General features: G+C 36.3%; 1 protein-coding gene across 1 annotated transcript in view; it reads left to right on the top strand.

Moving 5' to 3' along the window:
- LOC143388716 (NBAS subunit of NRZ tethering complex-like) overlaps nt 1–15,078 on the top strand; it is a 171,228-nt gene extending 156,150 nt beyond the window's left edge. The window contains 3 exon segments of the mRNA XM_077108094.1: nt 1,360–1,589; nt 6,260–6,372; nt 14,945–15,078. Of these exon segments, the coding sequence (XP_076964209.1) occupies nt 1,360–1,589; nt 6,260–6,372; nt 14,945–15,078 (477 nt within the window).
- The last annotated feature ends 152 nt before the right edge of the window (nt 15,079–15,230 follow it).

Here is a 15,230-nt window from a genome sequence, read left to right as displayed (position 1 = left end):
ACGAGGACTGTTCATTGATTTACTTTCTATATAATATCTGTTTTATAGAAGATACTTCTTAAACATTAGAGACTTTATTCTTAACAGACATCTCAATAAAGGCCTGGTCAAAAATGCTTTTCGTAAAGCGATAACAAGGGAAAACTATGAAAACTTGATCTTAATTATGAGGAGACTCTTCTCCATGAAATATATATATATATATACATTTTTTTTTCTTTTCTGTTTCTCTTCTATCTTCATCCAGCTGTGGAATGCTAGGGAAGAACATTCTTGGGGAAGTTCTTGTGCTAATTATAGATCACATTATTAGTTTTCCTTAAAAGTTAAAAACTTTTTTTTAGTTATACATGGGCACAATATCTTACTTTGTTTATTTTTATGTGGTGCTGAGAATCGAACCCAATGCCTCGCAAGTGCTCTGCCACTGAGCCACAACCCCAGCCCTATAGATCACATCATTAGTGTAGGCTTTAAAAGGATCACGTTAATACTTTATATAGTATGTATGTAAGCTCAATTAATTTATTACTTTTGTTAATTGATACTGTTAGTTGCCTCCTAGAATATGATATTTGCATGAACACTTTCTATCAGTGTCTTTTTATTGAAGTATTTTTTCGGGTGGTGGAGTTCCAAGGAGTGAACTCAGGGGTACTCAACCACTGAGCCACATCCCCAGCACTATTTTGTATTTTATTTAGAGACAGGGTCTGAGTTGCTTAGCACCTCACTTTTTGCTGAGGCTGGCTTTGAAGTCGTGATCCTCTGTCTTGGCTTCCTGAACTGCTGGCATTATAGGCGTGTGCCACTGCGTTCAGCTTGAAATATTTTTTTAATATGCAGGTTGAAAAAAATCTGCTATGTGGTATATCATAATTTTAATGACTAGGTTAAATATAACACTTGTAGCTTGTCTGTTTAGTTTGCGAGACTGAATTCAGATGGTTTAACCAATTATAAGTTATGTATATCATATTCAAAGACTTCCTTTTAAAAATTGAAGTGATTATAGTTTAACAGAAGGGCCCTGGTTAAGGGTAGGGGAGTATATCTACTAGATGCTCTTTTTAATGAATATGAACTTTGAATGCTTCTAACACCTTAAAATTATATGCTTTTGTTTTGGTTCAGTGAAATTATTCTTTCATCTTTCTAAAAGGTGAATTTTTTTTATTCAAGTGAAATTAGCCGGTTTTGAAGGATATAATTTATTGTTATTTTGTACCTCTACAGTGTTACACAACCAGCGGATGTGGTTGAATGTGTTTTTTGTTTCATTTGGATTTCAGAGCCTTCATTTTGTTAAAAATGAGTCTGCCTTGTCTATCACTAATTCCTGTGTTTTTTCCTTCCCAGATATTTACAGAAAGCCTTCTGTGCTCCAGTCGCCTTGAGAACATCTACCTAGCTGGTCAAATGATGCACTGCAGTGCTTGGTCAGTAAATCCTGCAGCCAGTGTGGCCCAGAAAGGAAAAATCCAGTACAGGGTCAGTTACGAGAAAAGTGTTGACTTGGTTTTGGCTGCCAGCAGAGAGTACTTCAACTCATCCACCAATCTTAGCGACAGCTGCATGGATCTGGCCAGGTAGAACACCTGTTTTTTCATAAGAGAGGGGCAAGTCACAATGCATAAACTCCACCGTGACTTGATTCTTTATGTCTTTATAAAAGTACAGTTATTTATTGCTTCAGTAAAAAATGAAAACTAATGAATTATGAATATCTATTTACTTCATCTTGACCCAGTATCTCCAGCCTGTTTTTTGTTAGGTCATTTGTGCTGATTATAAGTCTATATTTTTCTTTTGTTGGAAGAGATTCATGTGATGGCATATAAATTAAAGTTCTGAAAATTCCTAGGATTTTGCACAGTATTTGATCTGTTTAGAGACAAGAGACCTGATTAGATGATAAAGTTCAAAAGTTCCTTCGAAGTAGAAATATCTAGAATATAAATTCAGTTCCTCTCTTGGCCTCTCTTATTAGTTTAATCCTCTTATTTAAATAGAAGAGTCTAAATTTTTAGTTACTCAAAATTGAACTGATTTTCCCTGAAAGAATTTATTCATGATTTGAAATTAGTTTTTACAGTTAATTTTGATGAAATTAAAAGACTAATAAATACTGATGAAAAAATATATCACTTTATGATAAAAGCTTCAAAAATATTTCTATTAGTCCATTTTTCATTATTAAAACGAAATAACCTGAGATTAAATATTTACAAAGATGAGGTGTTTATTTAGCTCATAGTTTTGGATGCTGAAAGTTTGAACCATAAAGGGTTTGTCTTTGGGGGGGGGGGCCTTACTACATCACCACTTGGCAGATGGCATCACAAAGGCAAGGAGAGGTGGGAGAGGGAGGAACCCATGGGAAGCCAGATCAAGGGGACTGGGCCAGTCTTAGAACTTCTCACTAGTCCCCAATTCTTAAAGAAATATTACCACCACCATACTAGGGACTAAGCTCCCAACATCTGAACCCTTGAGGGACACTGAAACCATGACCAAACCATAACATTGATCTTACTTCTTCAATGCTGCAGGAGCTGAAAAGTGGCATCCTTTTTCCTGCCATCTGACCAATTTCCTGATGTTCTTACCACCAGCTGTTTTCTCTGTTGTTGTATCTAGTCCTATTACTACTACGTACTTCTCATCTAATTCATATCTTGGAAGTCTGAGTCTGTTTTGTTTTTCTTTGATCTCCTTTTTTAGACTGTTCCATCTTGCTTAAAGCTAAATTGATTTTCATTCCTTTCTACAAACACATTTTAAAATTGCTTTTAGTTCAATTAGCAGTTTTTCTGAGGACTTGGCTTTCTCATGTCCTCCATGAGTATTTGTTTCTTTGGTCAAACAAAGGAACTCGAGAAAAGGTAGGCAAGTGCTCTACCACTGAGCCACAACCCCATCACGGCCAGTACATTCTTATCTAGTAGTCTTGTTAACTAGCTTCTTATTGAGAAAGCAGTAAATATCCAAACAATATAAGAAGGATATGAATGGGAACATTTTTCTCCTCATTCTGTTTCCTCTAAATTTTCCTCAGTTATTGTTAAAATTAGTTTCTTTATCTTTCAAAATATTTTATTGAACAACATCCTCTTTCTTAAATAACAAGTTTTTCCTATTCATACAGTCTGTTTTAGTCATCTCTTGCATCATTGTGACCAAAAGACCAGGTAAGAATAATGTAGAGGAGAGGAAGTTTGTTTGGGACCTCAGTTTCAGAGGTCTTAGTCTGCAGATGGCCAGCTCTGTCGCTCTGGTCCCGGGAAGCAGGAGGGCATGGCAGAGGAAAGCAGATCAGATCATGCCCACAGGAAGCAGAGAGCTCTGCTCACCAGGGCCCACATATAGACCCACTGAATGCACGCCACAAGTGATCTGCCTTCTCTAGCCATATGCTATCTGCCTTTACTTAACACATAGTTAATCCATATCTGCTGAATTAAGGCTCTCAAAACCAAATTAGATTAAGGCTCTCAAACCAAATTTCACCTGTGAACTTTCTTGAGTTCTCTCTCATGAGCTTTTTTTGGAGGCACCTCATATCTAAACTATAACACATATCTTTTTTATGATCATTTCATACTCTTCATGTTTTACTTAAATATAAAACTTACATAACTTACCAAAATATTTAAAGCTTTTTCACTTTAATAACTAATAAACTTTAGTATACAAGTATTACAACATCACATATCCATAAAATATGTACATAAAATATTTGTGCATGAAATTTCAGGCTTTTATGATCAGTTAAAATGTTTAGTTACTTAGAAATGTTATTTATGAAAGCACCCAGTTTCTTCTAAAATGCTTATATAATGTTCTATTACTATATTTTTACTATTATAATTATCATCATGGCTAAAGAGGTTAAGGACAGACAGGGAGAAAGACGGCAAAGCTCACAATGAACTAAAGACACGATTTGGGTATCATCCTACTTTATATACAAAGAGATGAAAAATTGTGGTATGTATGTGTAATAAAGATAGTAATGCAAAAAAAGTACAAGTATAAAGATGAATTGGCATGAACCTACTTTATATACAAAGATATGAAAAATTGCTCTATATGTATAAGAATTATAATGCATTCAGCTATTGTGTACTTAAAAAAAGAAATCAATTAAATAAATGAAATCCCTCCTTATTAAAAATAACAAACACCTTTTTATCTTTTTTTATCACTTATGTTCTATCTTGAATGTTTTTTAGATATAAGTACATATAAGTTTATTGCAGTTCTTTTAAAAATTTGTCTAAATTATGTCAGTAGAATGCATTTTTGACACATAAAGGGAGTATAACTTTTCATTCTTCTGATTGTACATAATTTAAAATTAAATTGGTTGGGTAATCATATATGCACATAGAATAATGTTAGGTTCATTCTCTTTCCTACCCCAAACCTCTTGCCTTCCCTTCACTCCCTTCTAATCCATAATAAGTCTGTTCTTCCCTAGCTCCACCCCCTTATTGTCAACTAGCATTTGCATATCAGATAAAACATTCAGACTTTGGTTCCTTGAGGTTGACTTATTTTGCTTAGCATGCTATTCTCCAGCTCTCTCCATTTACTGGCAAATGTCATAATTTCATTCTTCTTTAAGGCTAATATTCCATTGTGTATATATAACACATTTTCCATGCATTTCTTGAAGGGCACCTATGTTCCATAATTTAGATATTGTGAATTGAGCTGCTATAGACATTGATGTGGCTGTGTCAATATAATATGCTGGTTGTAAATCCTTTGGGAATAAACCAAGGAGTGGGATAACTGGATCTAATGGTGGTTGCATTCCAGTTTTTCTGAGGAATCTCCATACTTCTTTCCAGAGTGGTTGCACCAATTTGCAGTCCCACTAGCAGTGTATGAGGGTACCTTCCCCCCACATCCTTGCCAACGTTTATTGTTGTTTGTATTCTTGATGATTACCATTCTGAATGGAGTGACGTGATATCTTAGAGTACTTGTGATTAAAATTTCTCTTAATTGCTAGAGATGTTGAACATTTTTTCAAATATTTGCTGATTGATTGTATTTCTTCTGTAAAGTGTCTTCTCAGTTTCTTAGCCCATTTATTGATTGGGTTTTTTTGGTGTAAGTTTGAGTTATTTTTTGATAGTTAGAATATTCCATTGTGTGACTTTTGTAGGATTTATTAATTCCCAATTTGGTACGTTTTCTTTAAAACAGCAGTCTGTGGAAATTGTTTATAATACTACCTCTTGAGAAAGTATGGGCCTATCTGTAGTATAAACTTTCACATCTTAGAATTCCAGGATTCAGAGGAAATTACATTTGAAGTGTATATAAAAACTACAAAGAAATCAGACTTTCTATAGTGACTTGGGAGTATAAATGGGTGTTCAACTGATTTAAATCCTATAGGTTTGCAAGAACAAGCTAGGCCTGTTTGTATCACTCAGGCATATGGCATCTAGATACTGGCACCTGGGTCTGTGGTTTCAGCAGTTATTGGTCCTTAGAACATGACCTCTGATTTGCCAACTCTGTATTCCTCTCTATATATCTTTAGAGAATAAGCTTGTTCATTAAATAAAAAATGAAGAAATAATACACTTTCTCTGAACTTTGAAAGTCTGTTTAAAATATTCTGTATGCCAGGTGTGATGACATGAGCTTGTAGTTTCAGCTACTTAGGAGGCTGAGATGGGAGGGTTGCTTGAGCCTCAGGGTCAAGACCGGCCTGGGCAAGAAAGTGAGATCCCTATTTCAAAAAAAATTAAAACAAAACAAAAAAACCCCCAAACTTGATAGGCTTAATGTGTTCTTAAATTACAAAGACAAGTAATTTGCTAATATGTCAGTATTATCAATTGATTGCTTCATTTTTTTTTAATCAGAAAAAGGTTTTGTGCAGTAAATATTTCTGTAGTTGCTTTTGGAAAACCACATTGAGACTGAATTGTTTTTTCTAAAAGGGAAATTAAAAATTATCTTAATTCTGTCTTTAAAAAACAGTCCTTTCTAATGTAATCATTACTTTTGTATTCATCAGTAAAATAGCACTAAATGGAATTAGAATGCTTTATGCCATGATACTTGCCTTTCTCATGGGCTTACTACAAGAATTATGAAAAATAACAAAGCATCTAGCTGAATAAATATCTGCAATGTCATAGATTCATGATAAATATGTCTGGTCTCATGTTAAATATGGAAAGATAATTTGGCAGAACATGCTTCTTTTTAAAAATCTAATTTCTCACAGGTGCTGCTTACAGCTGATAACAGATAAGCCTGCTGCCATTCAAGAGGAACTAGACCTTATCCGGGCCCTTGGATGTCTTGAAGAATTTGGGGTAAAGATTCTGCCTTTGCAAGGTGAGTTTTTTTCTTAGTATTGCATTGGTAGTAACTTATTTTGTGCCAATTTATTAGTGTCCCTTTTTAGTTTTTGAAACCACAAGTATCTTTGGCCGTTTAGTCCATTAGCGATAGATTCTACATATTCTCTTATTTTTCCAGTGAAATCTCAGTGGAAACCCAAACCAAAAAATAAATTCAACATTTTACCATAAATTTATTTTTTAACTCACATTTGCAGACTTTTAAAAAATATTAGTAATAGAGTAGTGAGGCTACCTATAAAAATAAAAGTTGAATTTGGGAATTATAGATGAATATTTCAGATTTACGTTAGTTTTTAGTATATAGCTTATTCTGAATTTTGTTTCATTTCATAGATTTGATTATTTCTTTTTATACTTGATGTAGAAAATTGTTTAAGTCAATTCTAAGTTTTGTGTAGAGTTTAGTTAATTAGTGTTATTTTTTCATAAAGCTGAAGTTCTGGTGCCTAAATGTAAAAGGCCTTAAAGTTCCACCTAAAGAGCTTCCTCACACAGACATGTGTCTCTTCTACTTTATGCTATGAGCACAGTGCCCAGCTCACGATGACCTGGACCTTAGCTGACCTAAGCTGATAAGTGGAAGGTAGATTTTCAGTTGCTTCAAACCCTAGATACCAATGCCTTAAATGAAGAGGGTGTTTGGCTCTTAGGGGTGTGCTTGACTGGCTTCCCTGGCTGGCCATGTGTTCTTTTTTTTTTAAAAAAATTATTCATTCTAATTTGTATATGTGACAGCACAAGGCAATTCACTTCATATTATACATAAGACAATTTTTCGAGTCACTGATTTACACAAAGTATTATCACACCATTCATACATGTACTTAGGGTGGTGATGTCTAACTCACTCCACCATCATTCCTACCCTCTTGCCCCTTCCCTTCCCCTCTCTCTCCGTTGCCCTGTCTAAAGTTCCTCCATTCCTCCCATGCTCACCCCGCTATTGCCATTACCAGTGAACCTCTTCATATCAAAGAAAACATTCGTCCTTTGGTTTTTGGGGACTGACTTACTTCACTGAACATTATATTCTCCATCTATTTACCTGCAAGTCCCTGTTTTTAATTCTGAAAATCGTTGGAATTGGGACTGGGAGGAGGTGTATAGTGGAGTTCCCTCCTTCTGTGTGTTGGTATGTTTACACAATAGATGTCACCTTTGGATAATAAGGCCTTGTTGTAAGTTCCTTGGTGTCTTTTGTCTTCTACAGTATTAGGTTGACTGGACCTCAAGGGATCTGAATCTCCAACAATCTTTCATATGGGCCTAAATTTTTGCTTCTCAGACAATAGGCTTCAAAGAATATTATTGTTACTTTTAGTATCTTTGGAAGTGTATTTGTATATAATTTTAAATATCCTGTAGCATCTTAAGTGTATGTAAGCTGATTATTAAATCACTAGAAAATTATATTCAATTGTAGCATTAAATCAGTTTTGAAGCTCAAAAATCTTTGAAAATTGTGAAGATTAATCAGTGACTGAAACAGCATTTTCTGTTTATTCTAAAATGTCTTAAATCATTAACTCCTTCACCCTTAAACATTTAATTTCAGTTTTCAGTTAGGGAAGAGTTTGGAGCACAATGAAACTTTTACTCTGCCTTTATCCCTTGTGCGGTTATACTGTAGCATCGCTCTGTGCGTGTGCACATGGTACTTCAGTAATTAAACAATATAGAGAAACTTTTTATAGTTCCTCATATGCTATTGAACTTTAAAATGTTGAGCCCTGATTTTCTGTGGTAATCCAATAGCAATATTTTGGCTTGTAATATTTATCAGCTTTATTCGCTACTGAGTTTAAATATTTACAATCAAACCCAGTAACCTGTAGCTTCTGAAATTTCAAATCAATTTGAGAATTATTAGTCTGTAAACAAGTCTGGATGGCTCCTGGCAAAATGCCAGAGGGAGTGGTTTGTGAAGTTACACCAGGGAGCCATTAAGTGTGGAGATTCCTTATTGGTTAACTGCTGTATCGAGTTTATGTTAATTAGATAAGCTGTGTGGAATGTATAAATATCGCTCCTGTCCTACAATAAACGGCTCTTACTTCTGCTGTATCAATATACACAAGTTGTTCGTCACACCCTTGGTTATTTTGCCCAGCCAGCCGGGCTGCGGCAGAAAACTTAAATTTAAAATTTTCTTTTAGAACGTTTGTCAGAAAAGCCCATGAATCCCATAAGATGGAGACTGTTGGTACTAGCTAAATTATAATTAAAAAAAACAGTGAAATAGCATGTAACAATAGTTCCATAAGTTTGAGTCCAAGAAGTATTTGCATGTGTACGTGCATGTATGTTCTTTTCCCTGTAATTAGGGTGTTTTGATTTTTGTATTTGTTTTATTTGAGTGTATTTGTTTTTTACTATTCAAGTGAGTGGTTCTTGGATATTTCAGTTCCCTGAGTTATTTCAGTCACAAGGGAAGTCAGTGTTTTACTCACAGCATTGTGATTCTGCTTAGCTGGTTCTGCCATTTTTCTTGGTAACTGTGAGCAAGTATCTTTATCTTAGTGTCTCCCCCTCCCATTATTTGCCAAAGGGAGATACTGATAAGAACTGCAAGAATTATTTAAAAGGAGTAAGTGGGGGCTGGGGTTGTGGCTCAATAGTAGAGCGCTCACCTAGCATGGGTGAGGCCCTGGGTTCAGTCCTCAGCACCACACAGAAATAAATAACTACAACTAAAAAATTAAAAATAAATAAGTAAATAAAAGGAGTAAGTGGATACATTTCTAGGCCTAGGATATGGTAAGGCTGTACAAATATCAGTTATCATTTTCATTATTTTGCTTTAAGGCATTTTATAAATGATCATAGAATTAGTGTGGTCTTACCTGCCTTATTCTCCTTCCCATCTTTCTATTCATTCATTTTACTTCCTGCCTTTGATTCTTCTCCTACCTCCAGCACTCAATTCCCTTTTCCTCCTTATTCCCTCTATTTTGTAAACATTAATTTATTAATGGCACATTGAAAATAAGTCACATCATAGTGTCACATGAGTTTAAATCTGGTTCAGCTGCTTTGATAAGGCCTGTGGCAACAATGTCTGAGCTTCACCTTTCTTGGATGAATGTAAAAATAGAACATTCCCTAAATAGTCCTAAAAGTTATATTCTAAAACACGGAGGAACCTTCCATTAGTGGATTCCACACTGGATAAGCATTTCTGTCAATGTTGGTAGTGATAACAGCAACAATTTATATTTATTGAGTGACTTTTATGTTCCAAGTACACTTACATATATCCAGTAAGTGTCAAAAAATACCCTGTAAGATAGTGATGATTACTTCTCCAGTTTTCAAATAATAAAAATCAAGGCACAGAAAGATTAAGTAACTTGGATAGGGTCCAAGAAATAGAGCTAGAATTCAAATCCAGGTGGTATGGCTCAAGTACCTGCTTTTGCAAACAGTAGACACGATTTTATTGAAGAAATGCAAAAGTAAAAGTTCCTTTGGGAAAGGGACGGACTTTTCTTCTTTGTCATCATTGAATCCTGCATGTTTGTACCTTTCTGGCTGATAACAATTCAAATTTGAGCTCTAGCAATGTCACAAGTAAGTATATGTGTGTTGACGTTTTCATATCATTCATGAGTGAATAATGATGGACATTTATTGTCCATTCCTCAAAATGATGTGACTGCCAGGTAGGTAGCTGGTCAGTAAAATGCTTTTTACATTTGAGTCCTGTGTGTGTATGCTTACAGTAGTTTAATAAAAATATATATATATCTGTGTATGTGTAATATATATATATCTGTGTATGTGTAATATATATATATCTGTGTATGTGTAATATATATATATCTGTGTATGTGTAATATATATATATATCTGTGTATGTGTAATCTATATCTGTGTATGTGTAATCTATATCTGTGTGTGTGTAATCTATATCCGTGTGTGTGTGTGTGTAATCTATATCCGTGTGTGTGTGTGTAATCTATCCGTGTGTGTGTGTGTGTAATCTATAGCCGTGTGTGTGTGTGTGTAATCTATAGCCGTGTGTGTGTGTGTGTAATCTATAGCCGTGTGTGTGTGTGTGTATATATCTATAGCCGTGTGTGTGTGTGTGTAATATATCTATAGCCGTGTGTGTGTGTGTGTAATATATCTATAGCCGTGTGTGTGTGTGTGTAATATATCTATAGCCGTGTGTGTGTGTGTGTAATATATCTATAGCCGTGTGTGTGTGTGTGTAATATATCTATAGCCGTGTGTGTGTGTGTGTGTAATATATCTATAGCCGTGTGTGTGTGTGTGTGTAATATATCTATAGCCGTGTGTGTGTGTGTGTGTAATATATCTATAGCCGTGTGTGTGTGTGTGTAATATATCTATAGCCGTGTGTGTGTGTGTGTAATATATCTATAGCCGTGTGTGTGTGTGTAATATATCTATAGCCGTGTGTGTGTGTGTGTATATATCTATAGCCGTGTGTGTGTGTGTGTTATATATTCTATAGCCGTGTGTGTGTGTGTGTAATATATCTATAGCCGTGTGTGTGTGTGTGTAATATATCTATAGCCGTGTGTGTGTGTAATATATCTATAGCGTGTGTGTGTGTGTAATATATCTATAGCTGTGTGTGTGTATATAGCTGTGTCTGTGTGCGTGTGTGTGTGCGCGTCTGCGTGCGTGTGTGTCTGCGTGTGTGCATGTGTGGGTGTGTATCTGTGTGTGCGCGTGTGTGGGTGTGTATCTGTGTGTGTGCGCGTGTGTGGGTGTGTATCTGTGTGTGGGTATGTATATCTGTGTCGGCGTGGGTGTGGGTGCTGAGAGCCATAGCCAAGTAGGAATGACACATGGCAATTTCCTTCCCAGTCTACCCAATGTTGCTTAGAAGGAGGACTCTCCATTGTGGAAATGGGCTTGCCTTGGACCCAGGTCATTTGCAGTGACTTTGCATGAATGTTTGAGAAACGTAACCCTGCTCAAGGACCAGGGTGGATCCTGCTGGGAATAGGGCGTATCCTGCTGCCTCAGGCGCCCGCTCCATGAGTTCCCATTGAGTTCTCATGGGATTCAGAGAGTATTTGGGATGCAGAGCCCAGTGGAGTGTGGGGATTTTCCCAGAATGTGCATGTAGAGTGCCGTGAGAGTTCAGGAATAGTGTTGCTGTTTGAATCTACAAGGCTTTTGTGGTGGCTCAGATTATTTGTGCCCAGCCAGACTGCGGCATGTGGGGGTGTGTGTCTGCGTGGGGTGGGGGGTGTGTGTATATCTCTGCATGTGTGGGGGTGTGTATATATCTCTGCGTGTGTGTGGGGTGTGTATATCTGAGTGTGAGTCTCAGTGTCGGTGTGTGTGGGTGGGTGTGGGTGTGTGTCTCTGTGGGTGGGTGTGGGTGTGTGTCTCTGGGTGGGTGTGGGTGCGGGTGGGTATCTGTGTCTCTGGGTATCTGTGTGTCTCTGTGGGTGGGTATCTGTGTCTGTGTTGTGTCTCTGTGGGTGGGTATCTGTGTCTGTTGTCTCTGTGTGTGTGGGGTGGGGGGTGTATGTGTGTCTGTGGGTGGGGGTGTGTGTGTGTCTGTGGGTGGGGGTGTGTGTCCGTGTGTGGGGGTGTCTGGGTGTGTGTGTACATGTGTGTATTTGTATGTGTGTATCTCTCTGTGTCTCTCTGTATATCTGTGTGTATATCTCTATCTGTGTATATATGTATAGGTATTTTTTGAGATATATTTGTGAGATCCACAGGAAAAGGTATATATGAAATATTCTTTTCAGTATGTTGGCTTCATATTGGAATTAGTTTACAAATGGAATCAAACACCCCTTCTTGGACATGATAATATCTAAGGCTTGTACTTAGTTAACTGAGAAATAGCATTTGAAATATAATCACATTCGAAGGTCAGCATTCATTGTAGTGTAGTTATTGTCCAGAGATTCAGAAAATGGATAAATAATGAAAAATGTAATTTGAGCATGGTAATTGCAGCCTATTAGAATCCTGATCTCCAAATTTATTTCATATGTTTGAAACACTAGTAGAATGCATTGCTTAGGGTAACAAGGAGACAACAAAACTTGACCCTTCATCAAAAGAAAGGTTCAAGGAAATGATTTTTTTTATTGTTTGCAACTTCAGTTTTCCACTTTTCTTTTAATTGCTAGGTAGAGGCTGGCCATAGTATCAAAGTGGCCTACTAAAGTTAAAGCTGGAGCTTCTCTAAGAACACACAAATGTGTCAACAAGTCCATAGATGCAGCCAATGAAGCCCCCCAAGTTTTACACATATAGAATGTCAATGTCTGTAGCGAGTGTTTTGAAAAGCAAATGAAAACATGTAAAAAGTTATGTTACTAATCTAGGAAAAAAACCTGTTAAAATAGTAGCGGGTAATTAGGACAAAAAACTCAAATTTTTTATACTTAAATTATATAAAAGTTTAGCACAGTCTAGCAAAAAAAAGCATGTTTCAGTAAAAACTCAACATGTGCTAACAGGCTTGGTTCCTGCCCACAGTCCTGCCCACATTCCTGCCCACTGTGGCATTTCTGTGGTAGAGGGACAAAGTCAGAAGTGGAATTCCATGATAATCTGTACAGCTTTTGCTTAAAAGTGGCGTAGATCACTTCCACTGAGGTTCATTTCCTGAATAAGTCACAGGTCAAGTCTAAAGTTAGGAGTTTGGGATGTAGAATAATTGCAGTGGAGAGTTAGGAATAATTATCTACCAAAGCTATATTCAGATATAGACGCATAGATACTGACCACTAGGACTGCGAAAGAAGTTAGCTGAAATTTACACTTACCTTATATTTTACAGTGGTCACAACAAGCTTATTACACCAGCATGGCGCACGCACGCACGCACACACACAGATATATTCATCTTTTTTCTTGTTTTTTGTTCTGGCAGTACTCGGGAACAAATCCAAGTCTCATACATGGTAGGCAAGCACTCTGTCACTGACTTATATCCCTAGCCTTTACATACATACATATATATGTATTTATAGATATTTATATGTGTATCTGTACTTACACATATAAATGTATATATTTACATATGTATGTTTTGAGGTGAGAGTTTTGCTCAAGTGGAGAGGCTGGCTTCAAACTTGGTAATCTTGTGTCTCAACCTCTAGTGTCTGGGATTGTAGGCATGTGCCACAATACCCAGTGAAATATCTATCTTTAAATAGCTTGAACTTGAAACACATGCCAAAGTATTTATGGATAAAAGAACATGATGTTTGCAACTTTTTTCAAATAGTTCAGAAGAATATAGGCGTGTGTTTATATTTGTGTGTGTATATATATGTGTGCATGTGTGTATTTTTTTCTGGGTGGATACGGCAGGGGAAGGAAGAAGGGAGTACATGCATGATTGTGTATATGTGTATGTGAACAGAGCAAGTTATTATAATTGGTTAATCCTGGCATAGAGTGTAGAGGAGTTCTTTGTACCATACTTGCAATTTTTCTGTAAGTTCAAAATTAAGTTATAATCAAAATACACAAAAATAAAAGGCCCATTTCAAAGAAAAAAACACTACTTTTTTTTTTTTAATCTAACCAAGCTTTATGTGTCCTCCCACCCACTTAGAAGAACTTTTAAGAAATCGGGATATACAGGGAATAGCCATGAGTTTAGGAATGGATAATGATTGTAGTGTGGACAACATTTATGGAGTTGGGTTGACTTTATTCATATCCCATCACTTTTTTTGGTGAGTTTCACCAAAGCTCTTAACCTTTTGGCACCTCACTTTTTTCCATTGAGAAAAATAATGGTAATGATTATATGGTTCTGCTAGGTAGGGTTAATATGCACAAAGCACCTACAGCAGTGCCAGTGGCATAGTTCTTATCTATTTCTTTTTAGATGGTGTTACATTTGTTATAGCTATTGGGGGTTGACCTCCTAGGCAGTGTGGGGCTCCTTAAAGGTTGACATCTGTACTCTAAATAAGCATTGTATATTTCTAGAGCACACTTTGTTCTCTTTAACACCAAAGTGTTTTTTTGTTTGTGTTCATTTCTTTATGGTATGAATTGGTTGGATCAGATGTGTTTCATTTTCCTAATGTCTATATTAAATGAGAGGATTTGGCTTAACCTTAGAATAGTATGTCCATTGAGGACTCCTGCCTTCTATACCAATGTGATGTGAACTTAGAAAATGGATATTTGGAATCTGGAATGGGTTTTGGGGAATTAGGTCAAGGTAAAGGGACTGGTATGATAGGAAGGATGTGAAGTCTTCAGAGACAAATACTGCCTATTTAAAAATTCTGTGTCCTGACATGATTCTTGAAAAGATGACATGATTTTCTGTCTTTAGAATGACAGGTCAGGGCCATGTTTTAGAAGTTTGGCTATAAGGAAAATATCCATGTTGAACATTAGTCATTTAGAACAATAATAATATTGTTTTATTAATATGTATTTTTACTTAATTTTTGCTGATCTGAAGACTAGCAGTGTTCATTTTGTTCGATTGCCTTTTATTAGGAATGTGATGACACCTTTTTGTGATGTCCCTAGTTGCAAGTCTTTAATACGTATTTCTCTTGTAGTGCGATTGTGCTCAGATAGGATCAGCCTCATCAAGGAGTGTATTTCCCAGTCTCCCGTGTGCTACAAACAATCTGCCAAGGTTCTAGGCCTTGCTGAGTTGCTGAGGGTTGCAGGTAAGTCTTTTGAATGCTAAATTCTAGAATAGGCTTCTGTGTCACACTTGACATCATCTTAGGTAAGCATCAGGATACATTCTTTTAGGTGTGAGTTTATCTTTTGAGTAAGAATTAGTGTATTCTAGAAAGATTGGCATACTATAGAGGTGTGTATCTGCACTGAACTGCT

The sequence above is a fragment of the Callospermophilus lateralis genome, unplaced genomic scaffold (assembly GCF_048772815.1).
Source record: "Callospermophilus lateralis isolate mCalLat2 unplaced genomic scaffold, mCalLat2.hap1 Scaffold_1353, whole genome shotgun sequence".
Taxonomy (NCBI): Eukaryota; Metazoa; Chordata; class Mammalia; order Rodentia; family Sciuridae; genus Callospermophilus; species Callospermophilus lateralis.
The sequence above is the reverse complement of the archived record's forward strand: the minus strand, read 5'-3'. Positions and strand labels throughout refer to the sequence as shown.